The 24,999-nt window shown below is 37.2% G+C and overlaps 2 protein-coding genes across 6 annotated transcripts in view; both read right to left on the bottom strand.

Annotated features, from left to right (window-relative positions):
• LOC116755493 (testis-specific Y-encoded-like protein 5) overlaps positions 1 to 9,058 on the bottom strand; it is a 41,110-nt gene extending 32,052 nt beyond the window's left edge. Inside the window, 2 exon segments of the mRNA XM_032635048.1 lie at positions 8,112 to 8,180; positions 9,047 to 9,058. Of these exon segments, the coding sequence (XP_032490939.1) occupies positions 8,112 to 8,180; positions 9,047 to 9,058 (81 nt within the window).
• KDM4C (lysine demethylase 4C) overlaps positions 1 to 24,999 on the bottom strand; it is a 428,305-nt gene that overhangs the window by 143,868 nt on the left and 259,438 nt on the right. For all 5 annotated transcript variants that reach the window (XR_004350381.1, XR_004350380.1, XR_004350379.1 and 2 more), the window contains 2 exons: positions 11,450 to 11,505; positions 9,137 to 9,245 (listed from right to left, as the gene is read on the bottom strand). Coding sequence is in view for 2 of the 5 variants with exons in the window: in XM_032634921.1 (XP_032490812.1) it covers positions 9,137 to 9,245; positions 11,450 to 11,505 (165 nt within the window). In the remaining 3 variants the exon portion in view is untranslated. The remainder of the gene's footprint in view (positions 1 to 9,136; positions 9,246 to 11,449; positions 11,506 to 24,999) is intronic.

Genomic DNA, 24,999 nt, shown 5'->3' with positions numbered 1-24,999 from the left:
TAAATTGTGGGAACATGCCTAAAATATACCACACTGACTTACATTAAATTAATTACAAGTATGAAAAGACTGTCACTTTATATATAACGTTTTTGTTGATCTTTATTTTTTACTTTTTTTTGCAGTATGCGGGCCTCTCACTGTTGTGGCCTCTCCCGTTGCGGAGCACAGGCTCCGGACGCGCAGGCTCAGCGGCCACGGCTCACGGGCCCAGCCGCTCCACGGCATGTGGGATCTTCCCGGACCGGGGCACGAACCCGTGTCCCCTGCATCGGCAGGCAGACTCTCAACCACTGTGCCACCAGAAGCCCTTTTTGTTGATTTTTAAAAGCCGTTTCCAAGGGGATAAATAATTTATACTAAAATATTAGAAAAATAAGTAATCATGGAACCACTGTTTTATAATAATGACTGTACCTTTCAAAAACTATAACCTCTCTGCTGTCAATCACTGTTGACCAAGCAAAACCCTACGGATTGTTTACAGCCATCTAGCAGCTGTCTCGGTTTGGCAAGCATTTGTTGGTATTGACTCAGTCGATGTTGGAATGAAAGGGGTGACCCCATCTCTGGAACCCTGACCCCAACTCACTCAATTAAAAGATTCATCAGTAATCACTACTCACACAGACAAGATCAGAAAAAAATGGACCATTCAGCAATGTAAGCTAAAAAAAGAGATGACTCTCGCACTATACTCTTTAATCATGAATTATCTGAAGTTCTACTTATCTATTTAATAATGTTTTTAAAATTAGTCCTCAGGAAAAATGAGTTCAAAACGAAAAAACTTAAAGACTCCAATCAATTTCCTTTCGCCTCACAGTTTTCTTTCGTCAGATAAAGAAAAATCCATAGTAACAAGATGATATTTCATGCATTTACACATTTTCTCCTATAGACATCTACAGCCTTCAGAAAGTATATTATTTGTAGTCATGCCCATCTGACATTTTCCATTTTACTCAAAAGATTTTATGGTTTGGTATTACAGCAATATACAAATTTGACAGCTTGCAATAGGATCTAGTCCCTGTAGCAAATCATTCTGACAGTTAAGTACTATACAGCTACTAATGTACTTTTTTTTTTTACACCACACTCATTTAAAAATCTTACAAAGTTGGGGACATGTGTATGTTGAAATCCTGCAAGAATGTTCTTAATGATATAATAAATTTTATACTGAGCATATTAAATAATAGGACCCTACACACCACACCACGATTCTGTCATTTGTGGTGTCACTTATTCCCCCTTCAGTAGTTCACTATTACAAGCAAATTTTCCCTCAACTGCATTTAAACAATAAACTTGCTCATCATTGTCAATGTTTATTATTTTCTTAGAATTCCTCTTTGTCTTTAAAAATAACTGAAGACGTGAATAAATCAGTACATGAGCTAATGTGGAACATAATGACTTCCGATTGCCTTTACAATGCTACGTTTTTTTTCTTTTAAAGTGGTGGAGGATAATCAGTATGTCTTTGCATCTCCCAAACTGTGGTAACAGAGGCTCTGTCAAATACAACCATGATTTCCTCTACAAAGAAAGCGAAGCTGCTCTGCAACGTTGCTGTAACTTCAACTAAATAGGACTCAGAGTGATCTTACAGCATGAGAGGCAGACCCCATCTCTATCTCTCAGTAATTCTATTTTTAGTATTCAATGCATCTGATAACATAAGCCAGTTAGCATGGGATCAAGTGCCTTCCTTTAAGAAACAGGAAGGCTGAATGTATTATTTTCCCCTTAATTCAGCTCTTCAGATGGAATACCACAGTGAAACCACTCTATTCTCAGAATTGATGTACCTTTCAAAACTGTAACCTTCGGCTTTCAAGTTCACTATTATTTGCCTTCAGGTACAAATTTTAAGGTGTATAGAGGCTTCTAAGCAGAATAGTTGGCCTCAGCCAGGTACTGAAAAGCTTGTAGCTCAGTCATCATTGCAGTGTAAATTCCTTTTCAAAATAATGTTCTTCTCTCGGAGAACACTTGTGCCTCTGCTTGCTTCACTTGTCAAATACAAATCAGAGGTCATCAAATGCCTGGGGGCAACTTCGGCTATTCCAAAAATCATTTCTCCCCCTATTTTGTTGCAGAAATAGGATTTCAAATGTAAAATCCTAGGAATGTCTGCATACATAGAAATCAGAGGTACCCTCCATGCCACTGTGAGGAAGGTGTGTGGTCAACGAACACCACCAAGTTCTTTATGCACTGACAGCAAGCAAGATAGACGTCATTTGCTTTGACGTGTGCAGTTTAATATGTAAATATTCTCACAACACTTCTATTTGCGAACTTTCTCTCCAAAAGGGAAAACTGTTTAAACTAATGGCTGCATTTTGGGTCTGCTGCAGTTTCCAAGATTTCTTATAATCCACAAACTTGCCTTGTTGTTTCATTTCTGTAAATTCCATAGATATTTAATTAATTTAATCTTCAAGAAGTGATGAATGTATGTAACAGACATTCACGGCTAAATATCTAACAAATACCAGAATTTCGTGCTGATTTACTCCTTTTTCTGGGTTTTTTTTTTTAATGTTCTTCTCTTAAATTTTATAATCAGATCTAAAGACTGGTGCTCTGGTTCCTGACGATACTGCTGTCTTCTGTGAGATCATATTATAAAAGCATTGTCCTCTCAAAATTCCTGTTTTAATTCTTCCTGAAAGTTTTGCTGTCTTTTTTTCTATTACAAAAAAACTTTTTAAAAGACATTCTAATTTCATGTGTGTTTTATATCTCTCTACTTCCTTTTTTGTTGTTATCATTTCTGCACAATTTTGTTTCTCTTCCAGAGATTCAATTATGACCATGACCAACCAATCATATTAGTAGAGAAAACAAGATAGAAAGAAATAAGAAAAGGAAATGACTGAGTACATTTTAAAATCTATACTGCATGGGGGCAATTTTTTCTTTTTGTCCTCAGGCAAACCAATAATCTGTGATTTCAAACAAGCCCCAAGACTGGCTATCCCTGAGCACACCACTCAAGTGCGGAGTAGGAGATGTCCCCGGCATCCTCCTCATTCTTTTTCCTACCAGGTGCCAAAGCTCTGATGTTCTCTGGATGAGCGGAGAAGGTACCAGAGGACATGGGGAAGGGACTGGGGATGACAGGGTTCGCCACAAGTATAATTTTTCGCAAACTGAAAAGTCATTCAGAAGCAAAGAAATTCATTCTAAATGAGTAGGTAAGAAAAATACTAGGTAATCTAGAACCTGCATTAATAATCAGAAGAATGCTTAAACTGACAGAGAAAATGGTTCTCCCTTTTGAACATGGCTTTGGACACATAGCCTATTCAGGTAACTTTCAGCCATTGCCTTCCTGTTAAAGGATGGTTCTGCTTAATAACCTGGTGCTTTTATTTTTTTTAATTAATTAATTTATTTTTTGGCTGTGTTGGGTCTTCATTGCTGTGCGCAGGCTTTCTCTAGTTGCAGCGAGCAGGGGCTACTCTTCATTGCGGTGCGCAGGCTTCTTGTTGTGGTGGCTTCTCTTGTTGCACAGCAGGGGCTCTAGGCGTGCGGGATTCAGTAGTTGTGGCACACGGGCTCAGTTGTGGCTTGTGGGCTTAGCTGCTCCGCGGCATGTGGGATCTTCCCGGACCAGGGCTCGAACCCATGTCCCCTGCATTGGCAGGTGGATTCTTAACCACTGCACCACCAAGGAAGTCTACCTGGTGCTTTTAGATAGCAACCTCTAGCATTTTTAAGATGGAGCAGAAATTACTTTGTTAACCCCTGAGATAATTATTCTACACAAAAGCAAAATATTGTTAAAGAAAGAAAAGAACAAACTAATTGGGTAAATACCACTATAGCCAAATATATTTTTGCAGTATTTTGTTTAGTTTAAAAATAATGAATTTTATTAAAGTATTTTAAATTAACAGCCACATAAATAAAATAAAAGACAATGTCTTGAAAATAACTCCAGGGCCATCATTGATGTCCATTTAATTATCTGATGAGTAGAGGCCACACCTATGGTAACAGCAAACAAGGTGGCTGGATGAGATAAAGGTTCTTCACAAAGCACACACTATTTTAGGATCAACATTGAAGAGCACTGAAAGAGTTGTTTTCCATTTGCTGTCTCTTTTATTCAATGGTCATTGTAAGAGAAAAAATCTGCTAAAGCAAACAAATCCTTTCTTCCATCCACTACAAAAATCTTCCTACACAAATAATTGCACAGAGGAGTATTTCAAAAGCTGCAAGTTGAACCTATGAATAAGTAAAAGGCTAACAACAATATTACCAAAATATTCAAATACCTCTCCATAAACTCCAGTATTCCATATTCTAGAAAGACCGCTAATAATAATAAGCACTTTTTATAGACAGCTTTCATACTTCAGAAGACATTTTAAACTCATGTTTGCCATAAGCTGTTCTTTAAGACTCTTGCAGTTACTAGCTTTTACTAATGTTGCTTATTACTTATACAGAAAAACACTAACTTGCCCCAAGGGAAAGCAGCTCTTTTATATGGCTAAATCAAAACCTGAACTAAAAAAACCTGCCCTCTGGAATTCAGCACTTTGAATGCACAGCAGCAAGCAGCACTTTCTGTTCTGCTGTCATCCCTTGGGCTAGAGCAACCCAGTATGCATCACATCTCACACACATACACCCTCGACCATTGGGGCCAGGCTCCGATTAGGCCCTTGCTAAAGGAGGTGATTTAAGGGCAACTGGATGAGAAACTGGTACAGCAGCACCACCTGGTGGGCACTGGAGAGAGGCTCAGACTTCCCTTGCTACTGCTTCAGTCAGGTCACTCCAGTTTTCAATCCCCAACTGACCAGAGGTTCCAAGCTCAGAACTCTCAGACAACAGGACAAGGGCTGCATGGGTGTTCAGAGGCTCTCCAAATTACTGCTAGGCTCTATGGCCTAATCACATTGTCCCCCGTGATGCAGATAAGGTAACTAATGCCTTGCTTTAAAGCTGCACGCACAGAGATGTGCTTGAATTTACCACTGTGACCTTTAAAGGGTTTTGCCTTAAAAAAAAAACAAACCAAACAAAAACAAGTCATTTGGCATTGTCTGATCAAACCCCCCAGCCACAATAATTTTAAGCCAGAAGCACAAATAATAAGTAACAATTTGATGCCTTTTATTCATTTCATGAATATTTACTCAGTAAGTACATGTGTACACATACACACACATTACAGAACTGTAAATGTTTATGATACTTGATTAGTAATCAAGGTTGTTCAATTTCTATAAAAACAGGTAATGTTAAAATACTAAATCAGAGTATAAAATTAATAACTGTACAGTAGCAAATATACACATAGGTTGCCAAATTTTATTGCTTCATTCACAAATAAGAAATTCAAACAATTTGCCCAAAAAAAAAAATCCCTAGGAATGTTTTTAAAAGCAATTAAGAACTTCCATTCTCTCAGCCTCTAACTTACTTCTTTCAACCAAGATATTCTCTTTCTGAAAATGACAAAAATGAACATTTTCTCCTTATGTTTATGTCTTCCCTGTAGACCAGTGGGTTCTCAAATGGGGGTGATTTTACACCCCAAGGGATATCTGGCATTGGCTACTTTTTCCCAGTTTTATTGAGAAATAATTGACATGCATCACTGTATAAGTTCAAGGCATAGAGCATGATGGTTTGATTTAAACATACTGTGAAATGAGTACCACTGTATGTCCAGCTAACATCCATCTTCTCATATAGATACAACAAAAAGAAATAAAAAAAGAAAAAAGGAAAAAAAGTTACCCTTCTGATGAGAACTCATAGGATTTACTCTCTTGGGAACTTTCCTACATATCCCACAGCAGTCTCAGCTATAGTCATGATGCTATCATTACAGCCCTAGTGCTTATCTTATAACTAGAAATTTATACCTTTTGGTATCGCCTGTTTGGTCAGGGATGCTGGAATCTATGATACACATGAGAGTCACCCACAACAAACAATTAACCTGTCTAAAAGGTCAAGAGGGCCAAAGTTGAGAAAGCCCAGTCTAGACTATAAGATGCTAGAAGACAGGAACAATGTCTTACTCAAAAATGTATACTAAGTATTTGGCGGGGTAAGGTAATAACTGTTTGGTGAAATACATTGACACTGACATCTAATTCTTATATTCCGCCCCCCATATCTGTGTAAATAAGAAGGTGGGTGAACAACCTAGCATCCAGAAAAGAGTTGGCTACAGCTCCAGAAAAAAGACTGAAACTGACACTAGGAGACACACATACATCCACTAAACAGACATAGTAAAATAATCCATCTAGACTTAGGTTGGCCTGGATGAAATACCACAAAACTACTGCTCTGACTTCTAGCTGGATGTGCACTTATTAGCTTAATTAAACTTCAAAAGAATGCTGATGTTAGGAACACTTGATTATATGTTCAGGGCAGAGCATCCTTTTTCCTAGAAAGGTGCATTCCACCCACTCCACACACACGTGATCATTTATAAATTCTGTTATTCAAAGCCAGCCTGAGTCTGATCACCAAGAGACAGTGAGCAAGGCTCGGGCACAGATGCCATACTACAGGAGATGTAACAGAGTCATGGTGCTTTCCTGAGGATTTCTGGTGAAAAAGTCACCCACGCTTCTTTCTGGCCATTGTCCCCTTTCAAACTATCACAGTATTTTTGAGTGATTTTTTTTTTTTACCCTCCCAAAATGAAGTTTCCCCTTGTATTTTCCCACTTAAGATAACCACTTTGAGCATTCTGATAAACATCATTCCAAAAAACTCGCCATGCGTATAAAATTATATTAAAAACAGAAAAAAAATCTGATCTACAGCCTGTTGTGTTCACTCAAATATGTGTCATGAATATCTGTATGCCAATAAAGAGCTCTCCATTGTCATTTGAAATAGAGTTTAGGTGATCTGAAATTCAGTCAAGACACATTTTTGAAAGGTGCCAACTGTTTAAGGATGGAAAACCTTCTATAAAGAATATGTAACATACACAATCAAGATGGCAACCTTTTCCCACTTTCGGATGCAACCATCAGATTTCTGAAATACAGCAAATACAATTTGCTGACTGGCACGGAAATCATCCATGCTGCCCCTCCCTGCTGTTCCTTTAAAACCCCTTTGAGACTGGTGTGAGTGACGGCAGATCACTAAGGAAGCATTCGTGGAGAAGAGAAGCCAGCACATAGGTCCTTAAAGGGAAGCATCAAGAGCAATGACCACTATTCCAAGGGGCATTCAACTGACAACAGAAATCATCTTTCAGAAGAGAGAACCAAAGGTGGTTGTTAAATGTAGTGTTTGAATTTTTGCAAATATATATTACTTGTAAATCAGAAAAATATTAAAATGTAAGACATTTGTTAGTATTTGTCACACTAAGCATTAAATGTTGGAGGCATGTCATGAACTCAACATTTTTCTTTATAACCTGCCCTACAGTCCTAATTCTGGCAAATGTTTTTGTTTCTTTTTGGTGGGTTTTTTTTCCCCAATGAAAAATATTTTTATTAGTTTTAATGGAAAAAATGAATGCATTTTGTTCCAATCATAAAGGCCCAAACAATATTCACAGATAGAATATGTATCAATTGAATAATGAAAACAAGTTTATATAAGTAAACAGCAATAGCTGAAAAGCAGCTTGCGTATAAAATGTAACGTGATATAAGGTTTACTGTGTTCAGTCTTTTTTCTTCTTTCTGCACCAATTTTTACACAACTTTTCACCCTTTTGGGTGTTACGGTTTTTGCACTCAGAATGCACTTATAAACAAAGTAACAGCACAGTAAAATGAAAGAAAGGGCAAAATAAAGGCTAAACATGAGATTTCCTGAAAGCAAATAGAAACAGCAGTCTGAAGAGTCATGGAAGATGACTTCTGCCTCTCTCTCGTGTCAGTGCTCGTTTTCTTTTTTAAACTGGTGAACAAGATATAAGATTTCAAACTTTGTCCTACGGAAGTCCGTGAGCTGAACAACCTTACTCTCTTCTGATAGTCACTGTGAGCTTTAGGGGGCATTTAAATGGCCCAGTCATTTCCATCTCATTCACAAAACTTCCGTTACCACACCCTGAGCATCCTTGATCCCACCACTCATACCTGCCAACAGCAGTCATCAGGCCCATAAAGGGCCACGTATTTTCTAGCTATGTGAAATTCCTGATGGAGCTATAGTGGAAAATAACAGTGTTCACTGAAAGACAGCAGAATAGATTCTAAGTTCCTGAGACAGAAGTCCAGAGACGAAACACCCAGCTCCCCAGTGGGGGAGAGACGACTAATAACAAAGCAAGTAACACTCGGGTAGAGAGTTACAGCTCAGCCTCTGAAATAGTGGAAAGACCCCAAGTTAGACGTAACAAGGACTGAAGAAACTGTAGGGTATTAAGTCCACTTGTAAGACAGGCTTCAGTATTTTAAGGTCAGGCAATTTAACTTTAGGGAAAATTCTCATTAACTGTGAAATATAATAAGGGCCTAAGCTAATGACCTGTTGGCTCACAATTTAACAGAACTCCAAGGTTACATCAATGTTGAGGATGTTAAAGGCCTAAGTTTTCAATGAAAAAAATACTCTCTTAACAAAGAGAAACAATGGAAAATAACCAGCCAGAGAGTTTGGCAAATTAAATGATTTGTCTCTATTCGTGGGAAAATCCCTTGGGAATAATTAAAGTTTTTGCATTTCTCTGCAAGTCTCTTCTTGGTGAAGAGATGACGAAATAGGTTAGATGCGTTTTGCCAAATCAAGGCCAACCAAAAAGAGGCAAGAGAGAGAAAAACTAAGCAATTCAAGTAAGACATAGCTGGATAGCTCGGGTCAGTTCTAACAAACTTCACTGGATAGCCTATAGTTTGAAAATTCACATTAATCCAGGAAATGCAGTATTCCTTTGCCTCACTGAAAACAGAAGCTGAGGAAAGTTATAGGCATACTTAAAATATAACAGGAAAAGAGTGCGTACAGATAAGTAAATTTAGGCTAAAGGGAAAAAAAAGGTAGAATGAAACAACAAAGCTAAGAAAAAAATTACCTTGGAGTGCATGCGTAAATAGAAATATTCGGAACTTGAAATTAACACTAATTTATGAGGGGAAAGAAAAAAAGAAGCTTTGCCACTCACCAATTTTAACCTTTGTAAAGGTATTCTGCCTACATCTATCTGTGTCCTTTCTGGAACATTAGTGAATCGGACTTCTGGGACCGCGACGGCGCACATGACATGGGCCCACCTACAGGAAAGGAGACATAAATGTAAACAGCCGTTCCCTAAACTTATGTATCCCATACTTCAACCAGAGGATGGCAATTCTCTCGGATGGGAAACACACAGATGAGAAAAGCAAGCCCAAAGCCTATATCCATCACAGACTTTGAATTTAAAACCTACTGGATGATACCTGGATAGATTCAGTACCACACCTGCCCAACACTGTGACATGAAGAACTAGATGACAACCAGAGAATCCTATCATTATATTGTTCTACACATGACCTGCAAAATACTGAAATGTAGGTCTGCTATTTCATTTGATACTGAAATATAGAGGTGTTTAATATACTTAAGCTAATTATAATTAGTATGTGGCAAAAGACTTGTTCAATTAATAAAAGGTATAAACTGGGTATACTACATAATCTTTTTTACATAATACGAGTATCAGGAAGCAAACTAGAACTAATAGCAAAAGTTTTCTAACAGAATTAATACTGATTAAGTTTTTAATTAAATTGTTTCTTATTGCAATCCTACTATAAACAAAGGAACCAAGAGATAAGAAAAAATGAAATTTAGCTTGTTCCCTTGTTTCCTACTAAAAACCTAGAATATCTCCCTTCAAATTCTGAATTACTCCAGAAAAATGACAACGTCCTCATTAACACTATTAAGTCTCTCATAAATCTTATGCCTCAAATAAATATAGAGACTCTTGAGGTTTAAAGAGATTTTGAAAGAATTATCAAATTTGTCAACCTATTTTTAAGTCAAAGCATATTATTTCACTCTAAATATAAGACTCCATCCTGCCTTTAAAGACCACAGGGACAGCTGGTGAGTGTCAACCCCATCAGGGCATTCTTTCGTATCTAAATAAATACTATACTTCTATAGCAAACACTACTTCTTTGTGTCCTGCCCAAAGGAAGGAAGAGAAGTTCTTGTCACCTCTGTCTTTACAGGAACTGCCTAAGTCATCTCGTAGTCTGCATAACCCGTGTAACATCCTAGAACTAGTCAATGGTTTTTAGCATAGTGCCAATGACATTAACTAAGACTGTGAGAGATGAACATCCAAAATTAAGCAAATATACAGCTTCTTAGACTAAACTTTATCAATGTAGGAATAAGTACCTTCACTCTTCCTTATAAACAATCAGAAACATGCACATGCACATAATTATGCCAACTCCATCATTACATGACAGGACATGACATTACTCCCAGGGTACCAAATCCAGTGCCCATGGGGCCAGGCAAGATGTAACCAAATACACACATACTGGTAAATCATGGTAACCCGAGGAGCGCCTGCCCCATTTAGGCCAGGTTCTCATCCTAGCTTGTTATTGTCATATAGAGATACACAATCATTTATTAAGTAAAGATGAACATCTGGATTTTTATATAAAATCTCTCAACTTTTAAATTTTAAATTAAATTCATAAAGTGGTGTGTCAGTCAAATAAAACATATCTTGGGGCTGGATCTGGCTCTCAAGTACCATGATACAACCTATACCTAAACCTTTTCTACATGTTTCTATTTCCATAGGAACCTATAATTTCCTTTGGCCCCATTTTAAATATTTAAATCGGGTCATAAAAATAAAATTCCCACAAAAATATATTTCAACAACCGCCGTAGAAACAAGACTTTCTTTTATGTTCACTTATGACTCTCTTCATATTCTCCAACTGTCCCCTTTAAATTGCAAAATCAATCTTTTCTCCCTGTGTTTCTATTTTAGAATACACACTTTCTTGTTAATTTGCTTGTGTTAAAAGTAAATGGTCTTATTCTAATAGTATGATTATAATTGATTTTATTTACCTGAAGATAACAGATTTCACTGTTTTCAGGCATATTCTGTTTTTATTACAATGAAAGCATTCGTCATATTAAACACAAGGATTCCAAAGGCACCTAGAGGATATGGGCTCTCTTCAAACTGTTAGTGAAAGAGGGGTTATTCCTCATGATGTCAAAGACACAGAACAGAAGCTGACTTAGAACACCTTTGCCCAGCAGAGGTGAACATGCTGTCAGTAATGGTTTCTGGAGACATGCACAGAATCCCCACCTCAGACCTAAACAGCAAAAGCTGTGGAACAACGTGTACAACAATGAGAGGCAAAGCACACTGTCACTCAGAGGTTCAACACTCAAGAGAGAGAAGGAAACGATGAAATTCAACACAATTAGCGTACTACTTACTTATTGTTCTTAGTTTCCTTAAGAGCACCCCCTCTCAAATTGCAGAGACAGCACTCCTAGGGCAGAAAAAACACCACACATTTATTAGAGCCATGTAATAAAAGTCAGTACTGTTTATCAAAATATCCCCATAAATGCTAATTTTTTATTTTAAAATTAAAATTATCAGGAACTTCATGAAGGACTATCTCTAAACAGTTCAAGAAGGGAGAGGAAAAGAGAGGTAGGAAAGTGAGGGGACACCCAAAAGTGTTCTCAGTGTATGTATCTCCTAGGGGAAACCATCATTATCCTAGTATCATGCTGAGGGAAAGCTGTGACACAGAGAAACTGGTAGGTGGAGAGACAGGTACCAAAATTCTAGAACAGAGAAATACACATACAAGTCGGTTCCCTTGAGTTCTGGGAATCCACTCCCGTATACAGGATGGCTAAAAAACGGTATTGGCAGGCTTCATCCTGACATGTGGATAAGAAGGAAGCTCTTTTTAAAAGACACTCTTCAAAAAACTATCTCTTGGGTCTTTCTATGGGCAAATAGTGTTGGAAAAATTACTCTGATAAATCCAGGCTTTCCAGCCCCAGAAAACAGTGCCATAAAATGTTTTCCTTTATCTTCCCCACATAAGTTTATATTTTTGGCACTTCTATGTGTCTTAGATTGGCACAGACTTTTCATTCCAAGATGACTCCCTTTACTACAAACATACCTTATCATTTCTCATTACAATTTTATGAAAAAGTCCACGAGAAAACAGGGCCAGAAAGTAATGCAATGCCTTTTGTTGACCTAGAATTTTTAATTAAATACCTAAGTAAATTTTTTATTTTCAACCTCAAGCTTGTCCTCCCAATTTACTGCACTAATAGTCTGGGGTTTCTTTTCAACAGTTACAGGTTATTTTGTGGGTTTTTTTTTCTTCCAAGCTGTCTATATAAAATTTCTTTATCTGTTCTTTAAGGTGATCTCCCTTAACTGATTTTGACAGCTTTGCTCAGCTTTACAGGGAATCCCTCTAACTTACCTACTATTAATAATGGGGTGTCATACTCCACAGCTTTTCTTTTTCTGAGAACAACACCAAAACCACTGAGGAGGATCAACATAGCTGTAGAACTCTTAATAGGCAGCAAAAAAGGCAAAAAGACTAGAAATGTTCAATGGTTTTACTTGTCTGGAAAGTCTCTGCACATCTATTTGAAATTTCCCTGGTGATTATTAAAGGTTCAGAGTAGCAGAAGCTGCCCTGTGTATATCCATTTGAATCCATGATAAACCCAGCTCAAGAAGATAATTTGATGGAGAACATTCTCTATTGCAAAGCCATATTCCAGCGGCCTTTGAAAGAACTGGTTTTGATGAAACACACAATGAAAGGAAAATTTCACAATCCAAATATTGAAAATGAGAAATCCAATAATTCACATTATTCAATAATATCCAAATTATTCAATAACAATTTCATAAAATGTTACTGATTTTATTTTTTTCAGTAATTTAACACACTTGCTACAGAGAGAGGATGAAAATGAAAACAAAACAGAGGTAAAATGTTTTCATTGAAACTAACATAAAAAGATGTTAATACGCAAGTGGGAATGCAAGAAAGGAGAGCTGTGGACCGTGAGAAGCGCAGACACTGAGAGAATTACATGTCTGATTAATGAAACTAGTAGTGAGAAGAAGCCGAAAGGGACGAGTTAGCAGAATGAAATATAGCAAAGCAGCATGGAAGCTGCTTCCATGCACCTGATTAGGAGCATGAACAGGTACACGTGCTGCAGAGCCAAATATAACAGAAGGAAACAGCCTCTAAAGTGGAATCTGTAGACTCAAGGTGTTAAGTGGAGTTGAGAAGACTCCTGCCTGCCACAACATGAAACTTGTTCTTTCTAGGGTCACAAGTGACCTCCATGTCACCAAATGTAATGGATATTTCAAGTCCTCGGTTCGCCTGACCTCTTAACAGCATTCAACATTGTCAACTGTGCCTGAAACAGTTTCTCCCTGTGGTTGCCATGACCTGCCACTCTCCTCATTGTCCTTCTCCATCTCTAGTTGATACTCAGCTTCCTCTACAGGCATCTCTTTCATGCTCCTTAAACACTGTAATTTCTGTAGCAGGGCCTATTCACTCCTCTCTCCACACCTGTTTGCCAGGCATTTGATCTACTACCCTGATTCCCAAAAGGCCACTGACTCAAACATCTGTCTCCTGAGATGTCTCACTGACAGCTCCACAGGCATCTCAAATACACGTGCAACACTGAGCTCATGTCTTCTTCCCAAGCCAGTTTCCCAGCAGTGGCATCAACCATCCAGTCTAGCTCAGGCTAGAAGACATAACCAGAAACACTGGAGGAAAATGGCAATGGAACAATATCCATAAAATACTGAAAGAAAAAAGCTGGCAACCTGAAATTCTATTTCCAAGGAAAATATCCTTTGAAAATGAAGATAAGATAAAAATAATCTCATAGAGACAAAAATCTATGAGAACGAATCTACACTATAAAAACCACTAAAAGAAAATCTTCAGAATGAAGGACAATGACACCAGCCTGAACCATGAAGTGGCAGGAAAGAATGAAGAACACCCAAAACGGGTAAATATAAAATAAAGCTTTAGTATCTTCAAATACGCACACACAAACAAAGAGAGCAAGAGAGAGAGACAGAGAGACTATACAAGTTTCATTTAAAAACTTGATTGTTTCACACAAAAATAACAATACTATGGAGTGGAGTCTATACAGAAGTAAAATGTAAGATAAGACCACAAACAGAAGGGAAGTTAATCAAATTATACTGTTGTAAGGTTCTTACACTGTTCATGAAGTAGGATGATATTATTGGAAGGTGGATTTTGATAATATAAAAATGAAAATTGTAATTTTCAGCAACCACCTATAACAAAGTCCTCAAGAAATTCCCAAATATTAAGTTTGAAGGAATATAAGCTCACAATAAAAACTCAAAAAACATCCAAGAAAATATGGTTACATAAGCAGAAGAAAAAAAGACAACAGAATTAGATGCACATTGAGCTCAGATAGAAGATGTAAAATAAGCATTTTAACATGTTTAAAAATTAAATATGGGTATTAGGAATGTAAGTGAGAGACTATAAATAAATAACAAATCAGATTTTTAAAAACAATATAAAAACTCTATAACCAAAACAAAATAACCTGAAATTAAAAACTTAGTGATATGTTAAAAGGCAGACTACTCTTGGTTGAAGAGAAAATTAGAAAACAGAAAGTTAGAGCTGGATAAATAACCAAAAATTAATACCACAAACTACTCAAAAACGAATTCAATTGAATGTGTGTGTATGTATTTCTGATTCATAAAAATAAATTCCAATTGATTTACAGACCTAAACTCAAAAACAAAGCAGAACTACAGAAGTATTCGAAGAAATTTTAGGCAAATATATTGATGAATTTAGGATAATATGACTTCTTAATATAACATTTAAAAAACAAAAGACGTGTAGACAACATTAATAAAGTTTGACTACATCAAAATTTTTTAATTCTAAAGGATAAAATACTATATAAATTAATATAAGATTAAAAATTTACAATAAAAAACAAAGACTGTTATCCAAAAAATAATTTTTAAAAAGCCACACTTTTGAAAAATAGGCAGAAGATTCAAAGACTCTTCATTGCCAATAAATACATGAAAGATACATAATTTCAAGAATAAAGAAAATGAAATAATGAGTGTTAACCTCAGATTTTTAAATCAGAATATCTATAGTCGGGGGGTATGTGAGTTGTTATGATGGCTGTGGAGAGGAATTCAGCATTATCAATCAAAATTTTAAATGTACATAAATTACAACAAGCAATTCACCTTCTTAGAATCTATCTTAGCTAAACATTTACATCTATGCAGAAGTAGGAATATACAATGACTATCATTTCATTTCTGTTCATAATAGAGAAAACAGTTACCTCTGGGAGGAACTGGAATTGTCAGTTACTTATTTTATTTGTAATGTCTGAATTTTTAAATTAGATTCAGGTTTGAAATTTAAAATAGTGATGAAAAAGATATGGTAAATCCAAAAATTACTGAATTACTAAGAATTACACAATGAAATATTAAGTGAAAACACTAAGGTATGTTTAAATAATCTGTAACACCATTTGGGTCTCCCAAGAACAACAAAATATAGCATTAGTTTATGCACAGAAAAGATCTGAAAGGCTGATTAACTAAACAGTATGAGTAGTTTTCTGTAAAGAAAAATGAGATTTGAGAATCTGAGAATGTTGGGAATGGGAGACCTTCCTAACAATACTTATTACTCTTACATTAAAAAAAGAAAACTCACAGACACACAAAGAAATTAAACCTTCTTCCATCTGTACCATTTTTCTAGGTTCCACATATATGCGTTAATATACAATATTTGTTTTTCTCTTTCTGACTTACTTCACTCTGTATGACAGTCTCTGTATGACACAAAGAGAAAAACAAATATCGTATATTAACGCATATATGTGGAACCTAGAAAAATGGTACAGATGAACCAGTTTGCAGGGCAGAAACAGAGACACAGATGGAGAGAACAAACGTATGGACACCAAGGGGGGAAAGTGGCGTTGGGGGGGGGATGAATTGGGAGATTGGGATTGACATATATACACTAACATGTATAAAATGGATGACTAATTAGAACCTGCTGTATTAAAAAATAAATAAAATAAAATTCAAAAAACCCTTCTTCCATCAAATATGTGTAATTTAAAATTAATGTAATCATGGAGGTTTATCTTTTTATCCTAAATTGTTTTTTACTTAAATGAAAATTTTAAATGGGCATCTGTGATTTCTACTAGAGTCTTTCAGCGTATGGAAACTTCTTCCCAACCTAACCTGAGGAGATACCAAAATTGTTCAGCCTTGCAGAACAAAACAAATAAATAAAATTCCACAGTGAACACTCATTGCCAGGCTTTTTTTATCTTATGTTTATGAGCATGCCTCTTCTAGAAACAATAACACCCAGTGTAAAATGACTCACTATTATACAGATTTAGATATATTTCTAGTCAACTAATGGTTCCTAAAACAAAACAAAAAAGTGCTGAAACGCCTGTTACAAAATGATTACTCTATGAGCAGCTGTTATTCCTGGCTCCCAAGGACAGCATCTAAAGAGCCATTCTATTGTGTAACCCACCCCCAGGGCAGCTAAAAGCTGAATGAAAAAGTATAAATTGAGATATTCTGGACATTGTACCTTTCCTACTTAGGTCCCTTTCCCTCACCTAATACCATTCACAAAATCCCCTTTTAGTAATACCAAGTTACTTTTAAAATTTGGTTTCATTAAAAGTCTCCACTGAGATGAACAGCTAGTATACCAATTTACAACACAATGATTTCTTTACAGCTCAGTTATTAAACTGAAAAAGAGTGTTTATAATCAAAGTGCTGACACAACGTTAACAACAATGGTGAGAAAGGCATTGTTAGAATATGGCTATCACAGTTGTTTGTTATTTGTCCTAGAGGGAAATCATGTTCCAATGGCTCTTCTATAAAACATCAATTAAAGAAATGTCAATACCAACATTCTCAAGCTGCCTTGTAAGGAGCTCTCATTTTAGCTGACATATCCATAAATGACACTAAAGCCAATTTTCAGTGCTATAGAAAAATTACAAGATTGAAGTACCTCCCCACAGCCTTATTTATCTGACGTGTTCATTACAGAAATGCAAAACCATAAAATAGGGCTGTCTGAGCTGGGAAAACAAAGACTAATTAATCACATTAATGGAAAACTAGCTTACAAAGTGCTGATCAACAAAACACGGAAGAACAATTTCTGGAGATGGGGCTCAGTTATCAGGGTTGAAGAGAGGATGGAATCTCATGTTAGGATGGGGCTGACAAGAATTCTGAGTGATTAGGAAATTGAATGACAAGTTTCCTACAAGTAATCCTCTGAATGGAAATTTCATAGGGTCCAATAAATTTTATACCAGCAAGTGAGTTCCCTAATTTAGATGCTCACACCTAATTTGTGTTATAAGTGAAAATATATATTCATTCAACAGATATTGGTGAATCACCAATATTGTGTCCTAGGCACTGGGTAACAGCAATGAATGACAAAGATACACTCTGGCTAGGAGAGAAGACAAACTAAATCAGTAGATTATTTAAGGTAAAGGATGTTAAGCACTTGAGAGTGGGCCATGGAGTTCTCTAGGGAAAGGTGATGGCAGCAGATCCTGGCGTTTTCTAATAGGAAAGGATACCAGAAAGTAAGAGAAAGAATATCTGGTAAGGTTTCATAAGCCATGAAAAAAAGTCGATGGCCTGAAGCCACTGTAAGGTTTGAATGCACCAAGGACATATAACCTGATTTATATTTTAAATCAGATCATCCCAATTGCTGTGTTGACAGACAACAAAGGTTCAAGGGTAGAAGGGTGAAGAGAAGTTAGCAGGTTACTACCATATCCAGGAAACAGGTAATGAGCAAATTAGTCTGGATTATGTCAGCCGAGGTGACTAAGAAGTGGACAGGATACTAGATTCATTTTAAAAGTAGACAAGACAGGATCTACTGTCAGACAGATATGAGGTATGAGAAAAAGAAAGCATTAAATCTAACTCTAAAGTTCTTGGCCTCAGCAGCTGGAAGGCCTGGAGATACGGAAGCCTGCAGAATATCTCAAATTCAGTTCAGGACAGGGTGAATTTGAGCTATTGGACATGCTAGAGGAGATGCTATCATAAAGTTGGCCACAAGGGTGAGACTGAGCTGGACCAGAAATGCCCAAGCCATCAATGCCTAGATGCTGTTTACAACCATTAAAGCTATGAGATGGGATGAGGTTACCAAATGGGTTAGTGTAGAAAAGAGGCCCACATTTTGAACTCTGGGGAGTGAGAGGAAAAGCAGGAGAGTGCAGGATCCTGGAAGCCAAGTGAGAACTGCTTCAAACAGGAGACAGTGATCAACAGAAGTTTCTAAGAAAAAGTGGGGCAAAGCCTATGACTGGAATAAATTTAAGAGAGAAGTGGGGGAGAAAGGTCGGAGAGAGTGACTAAAGATAAGCCTTTTCAGGAATTTTACTATATATATAGGGGCGTGGAGAAATAGAGTGGGAGCTAGTGGGAAGAAAGATCAAGAGAGGGTTTTTTGGTTTACTTGAAGATGGAAAAAATAACAGTGTGTGGATGATAATGAGAATCATCTGGAGAAGGGATGTGGGTGAGAAAGGGATGAATTACTGTAACTATGATCCTGTGTATAAGAGAGCGGATTGCCTTAGGAGAAGAGATATTATAGATATGAAGCAGGTAGAAACATTAAGATCTCTACTGGTGTCTTCCCATTTCTCCATGAATATGAAGACACTTCATGAGGTGAGGGTGAGGATGGAGAAGATGGGGAAGATTGAGGAGAAAGAAGATATGAAACAGTCAATCAGAAGAGTAGTAGAGTGAATGAGTGATGGGAATGCAACATGAATTACCCACACCGTTGAGGACCAACCTCCAGTTACAAACTGAAAGCAAGAGCAGTCTGCATATGGGGTGTTTCTCCACAGCCATACTCAGCTACAGAGGTGCAGGTACAGAGTGGATAGATAGTTGGATTTACCAGGGTTGAGTTATACCAAGGAAGAGTAACAAAGTCAGAGAGTGGCAAGGGAGCTATGTGCAAGGAAATATAGCAGCTTAAACAGAAGTAAGGACATGAGGGGAGGGAGAGACTGAAAAGTTGGGAGCATTACTGAATCATACGTCACAGTGAGGTGAAAGGATTGCTGGAGTCCCAGAACCAGAGGGTGTGGGCTAGACAGACAGAAGGTAGTCAGAGAAAGATGCCTGAAAATGAAAGATGGCACTGAAAATACAACATACCTAGTGGAATGCTGAATGGTTAAGAGTGAAAACTAATTACCCTTTCAAAAGGCTGTCTTTCTACTGTATACCCTTCAGTTCTCTGTTACTGCAACAACAAATCACCTCAAATACAGTGGCTTAAAACAACATAAGTATGTACAGTTCAGTAGATCAGAATTCCAAAATGGGTCTCACTGGGCTAAAATCAAGGTGTCAGCAGGTCACTCTCTTCTGGAGGCTCTCAGGGAGAATCTATGTCTTTGCTCTCTGCAGCTTTTAGGGGAGCCCATGTGCCTTGGTCCTAGGCCCTCCTCCTTCATCTTCAAAGCCAGCAACAGCAGGCCAAGCACTTCTCACATCACATTACTCTGACCTTTTCTGCCCCCCTCTTCCTCATTTAAGGACCCTTCTGATTGCACTGAATGCACCCAGGTAAACAGAATAATATCCCTATTTGTAAAGCCAGCTGATCAGCAACCTTAATGCTATCTGCTACCATAATTCCCTTTTCATGCAACATAACATACAGGTTCCAGGGTTTAGGATGTAGACATGCCGGCGGCAGGGAGTGGGGGGGAGATGTTCTCACTACATTTTAACAATTTAAATACTATCATACAGCCATATGTATGAAGGGACGATAACAGAAGAGAAAATCATACTCTCTGTTTCAAATTACATCCCCCCAACCATTTATCTTTCTAATGTCATTCCTTACAGCAGTATAAAATTTACTTTGAGGTTTGCAGAGCACCTATCTGATAGCAAGCCAGGCATATGCTCGATAGCAAGGAGAAGCACCTCTATAATTTAAGACTGGGCAGAGGTAATCTACATGGAACTTCACGGCATTTACATAATAGTATTTCCAGGATCCTAAGCAAAGTACTTGAAACTGAACATACATCTTACTTTGTTAAAACTGTACAACATTTGGCTTTCAAATAAAAACCCAGCTGGTTTATTCTTTCTTCCCAGCATGACCTTCGATAGCAAATAACAAAGTACATGACTTCTTCATCCTGCCACTGGACTAGTTTTTGCCGTTCATGAGAAACGCCTGCATTGCACTTTTTTTTTCCCCTCCACGCTTCCTAGGGATCTCTTTCCTTATTGCTAAGGAGATGTGCCTTTTAGCCCAGTGACCTCCGGGCATGCACATCCTGGTGTGCAGTGCAGTATGCTATGCTCCCCATAATGTCAGTCATTATTCTTCCTGACTTTACTTGTGCTCTCTGGTTGAAGCACTTAAGATTAATGAGGCATTTGTTCTCAATCAAGAAGCTATTTATGAATATAGTTCCACTTACAAAAAGCTATGTAGATTTCTCTTTCTCTTTCTCCATTACCAAAGTGGGGTAGGGAGGGATTGCGTCTTTTGAGCAAAAGGGAGAAGAATGAACAGAAAAAAAAAAAAAGATTTGTGACTTTTTTAGCCTGTAAGCAGTTCCCTAACAGAAAGGCCTCCACATCATAGCTATGCTGTCAGGATAATTGATATCCTCAAATGCGCTGTTCTGTTTGCTTAAAGTAAAATAATTATTACCACCCTGGCCTTTGTGAGCCAAGGTTTAAGTCTGCAGCTGTTCAGAAAAATCTGCCTCCTCAGGAGGGAAAAGGTAATTCTGAACTCAAATGCGTCACCTCAAATGGGAGAGTGTGGTCTGGCAAGCGGCTTCCAGGGACACCTCACTGGAGAGGAGAATTGGCACAAGCAACCACTTGGCTACACACAGCCATGGCATTCAACAAGAATACAGCCTTTCTTTTTCTACTAGTTTTACTGTGTCTGAGGATCAAAGTCAGCCTTTCAGACTGACAGCCTCCCACCACCTGGTCTTGACAGTATCCCATGGAATTAAAAACAAAACAAAACAAAACACACAGCATAAAACACATCACAGGGAGCGGGCGTGCCACCACAACCGCTCAAGGCTATAGCCCATCAAATCTAAACATCAATGGCTCTGATCTACAAAGCCAATTCAGAGCTCCTTGTTAAAGAAAACTGCCAACTTGGTTGTCAATTGGGAAACTAGATTCAGGGGATTATCCAGCTCTGGGAAAGGTCCTCCAGGCAGAAACTAGAGTCAATATGAAAGAGTAAGGATACTGCTCTACTCAACCACCCAATAACACTAATCATTCCACATTACACTATTAGTGCTGACTTTATTTTCAATGTAAACAAACAAAAATCATTCAGATACATTGCTCAGAATTAGGCCGGTTGTTCAGCCTTCTTTCCACTCTAAAAACAAGTAACTGAGAAGAGTAAAAAAAAAAAAAGTGTGGGACTGAGAGTGAGAGGCCTGAGTACTGCCATGAATCTGGCCTCTCTTACCATATAGAGGGGGTGATCCTGGACAAAGAAGTTACTCTCTCAAACCCCTGGCTCAGTATCTGTAAAATGAAATTTCTGAGATAGATGAAGAATTCTTTAGTCTTTGCCAGTACTAAATTTTATGGAAGCTAGAAAAATTCTATCCTTGCTACTTATATTGGTTTATATTTAAATCAGCAGTTATTCTGAATCTGTAGGTCAAACATTTTAAAATGAAACTATTACTTTTTTTAAAACACAAGACTTCCAAGAGCCAAATGACTGGCAATTCTAACATCTATTATCAGTACCACTATTTTTATTTGAGGAGTTGGAGAGGCGATATAATGGTTGTATTATGCGATAAGGGTAACATAATCCTCAGCCACATACATTTTCTTTAATTAATCTCTACCCTAAGAGAATTCCCATGTCAGAGAGAAAGAAGAGAAAGCACCGCCTTCAGATTTAACAGAGTGCGGTTAGGGTTGCTTCGTATCAGTTACGCCCCTATCTATAGGACCAGCCTCAATGCAAAGTAGGAGTCAGACTCTACCTATTAGACCACCTTCCTCCATTATTAGCCAGAGTACATAGAGTTATAGGGATTGGGACCTCATCGTTCCCAAAGATGAGTTACCAACTTTCCAAGAAGTTGATCATTTTTACCTGAGCCTTAAGGGTAGGGAGTTAAGACTAAGGTATATGGGCTTCCCTGGTGGCGCAGTGGTTAAGAATCTGCCTGCCAATGCAGAGGACATGGGTTCGAGCCCTGGTCCGGGAAGATCCCACATGCCGCAGAGCAACTGAGCCCGTTTGCCACAACTACTGAGCTTACGCTCTAGAGCCCGCAAGCCACAACTACTGAGGCCGTGAGCCACAACTACTGAAGCCCACACGCCTAGAGCCCGTGCTCCCCAACAAGAGAAGCCACCGCAATGAGAAGCCTGCACATCACAACGAAGAGAAGGCCCCATTCGCTTCAACTAGAGAAAGCCCATGCGTACAACTAAGACCCAATGCAGCCAAAGATAAATAAAAATAAAATAAATTAAAAAAAAAAATAAAGACTAAGGTATATTCCAAAGATTAAGAGTTCAGATAAATGTGTTCCAACAAATGACATAGATTCTTTAGCTCATAAGCTTTAGCAACACTGTGGGGTTGGGTTTTTTAAAGACCAGTAAGTACCTCAGGTACTTCCAGATTTTAACTTTGTGATTATGATTCATGCAGAGAAAACACTTCACTTTCTTTCAAAGGCCAAAAAATAGCTATGTGCAGCCTTGGAGGGCATGAATGGCAACCACTACTCAATCCATAGATGCCACTAATTTATAATCAAGCAATAAAAATAAACAAACAGCACCAAAATGTTTATTTTTAATCACTTCAATTGCTTATTCCACTCTTTGTAAAAGGAAAGAAGATGCTAATTCCAAATGATTATCAAGGTATAGCCTGTGCTCATATCTGTTAGTCCATTAAAAAAAAAAAACAAATAAGCAAAATAAAGACAGTGAATAGATAGGTGGCCAAGGTGAAAACCTATTTCATGTTTGGGTTTTGATTTCTTAAAACCATTTTGAAAAAGCAAAACAAAACAGAATGCTATGTTTGTTATACATATATAGTACAACTTTATTATTCTACAGAGTATAATAAATGCTCTTCAATAGATAATAAATGTGTGCAATTACCTAGTTCATGTATTTCATTATACAGAATGAAAATTCTAACCTTTAAGGTGTTTTATTTTAATTTTCCATTTCAAAATCTACCTTTTCATAGCACGGCAATATCCACCCAACAATATAATATACAACTGTGTATTTTATTCTATTACTTTGCAACGAAAATATTTAAACAAATTCTCCTAAATTAAGAGCAAAGGGATATATTGAAATAAAAAGAAATCCCGAGGATGATGTGCATTGCCACAGATTCCTGAACATCAGGTAGATAAAGTTATAGTAAGGCCTTTAAAGTCACTTTTTAAAAAACAATGAAAGTTTCCTTGAACACATAAAATCTACACTGATCCAGCCAATAATTACCAGTGTCACTCCCAATTCCTATACTTTTCTGTTACTCATCACCTCTGACCAGGTTAAGAAATACAGGAATAAATTTAGATTTCTTGAAGGTGCCCAATTCTTAAGGAAAACTAATTAAGGCAAAATGGAAATAAAAAACAACACAGAATCAAGGGATTTTAGGGTGAGAAGAGGCCTTAGATATACATCTCTAGTCGAACCTTCTCATTACGTTGCTTTTAAATCTTCCTGTAATTAAGATTTTAGATTATAGGTATGTGAGCTACTGTGTCTACCCCTCCCTTCCGCCCAAGAATTACATATGGTGATTAAAAAAGCTCCCTAGTAAGGCATAGCACAAATGATACTTTACTTGGACTTTTTCACACTGACAATGAAAACCTACAGCACAGGCTTAATGCTACCCTGGACAGAAGACTGGCAACTCAAGATTTGTCAGAGTCATAAATCTGAGTATGACGTGACTTCCCATATGTTAAATTACCAATCTTCCCATGAAGTTTTCATTCCCATTTTGGCACTAAAACAAAGCCTCACAGTGACCCCCACCGCAAAAGAAACATCCAGATTTCCTGCAAAGAAACAACCACCAAAAAGCTACATTATTCCTAAATTTTAAAAAGAGAAAATCTTATCCATATTCCTCTTTAACCTCTTAACCTGCTTATATTTTATTCTTTAGAATTCCATTTATAAATTCTTTAGAAGATAGTATAGAAAATCCTCCTGTGATTTATTAGCATATTACCTCTTAATACTCTACAGAGTATTCAGCACATAGATTATTATTTTTTACAATAAAAGTATTTAAGTTACCAGTTCATTTCTAGACATTTAACTAACATCCTCCTTCATAATTAGAAGTGAAGCCCTACAGTAGAGTTCAGGAATTTTACAGAAATACTCAGACTCAAAAACAATTTTTCAAAATAGGGATAAAAAAGAAAATGGTAGGGAAAAAAACCTGAAAGAAAGCAATACAAATTCTGTAATTTTACAGTGAGAATATTACATTATATTTTTAATTAGCAGTAACTTGTAGTCATTATAAAATGGAAATCCATAAACAGATTAGACACAAAACTCTAGTAATTTAGGTCAAAAGGGATTAGATTCAAATTAAGACTCAAAATAGCAAGAAACACATTCTAGAATCAGAGTAATGACATTCAACACCTAAAAACAGAACTTGCTAATGTTTGGAATGCACTCTAAAGCGCTACTATAATGAAGGAGTAAAAATGGCTCCAAAATGAATTACGTAATCACAAAAGGGTTG

Source organism: Phocoena sinus, chromosome 6 (genome assembly GCF_008692025.1).
Source record: "Phocoena sinus isolate mPhoSin1 chromosome 6, mPhoSin1.pri, whole genome shotgun sequence".
NCBI classification, from domain to species: Eukaryota; Metazoa; Chordata; class Mammalia; order Artiodactyla; family Phocoenidae; genus Phocoena; species Phocoena sinus.
This window is presented reverse-complemented; position numbering and strand designations above follow the sequence as displayed.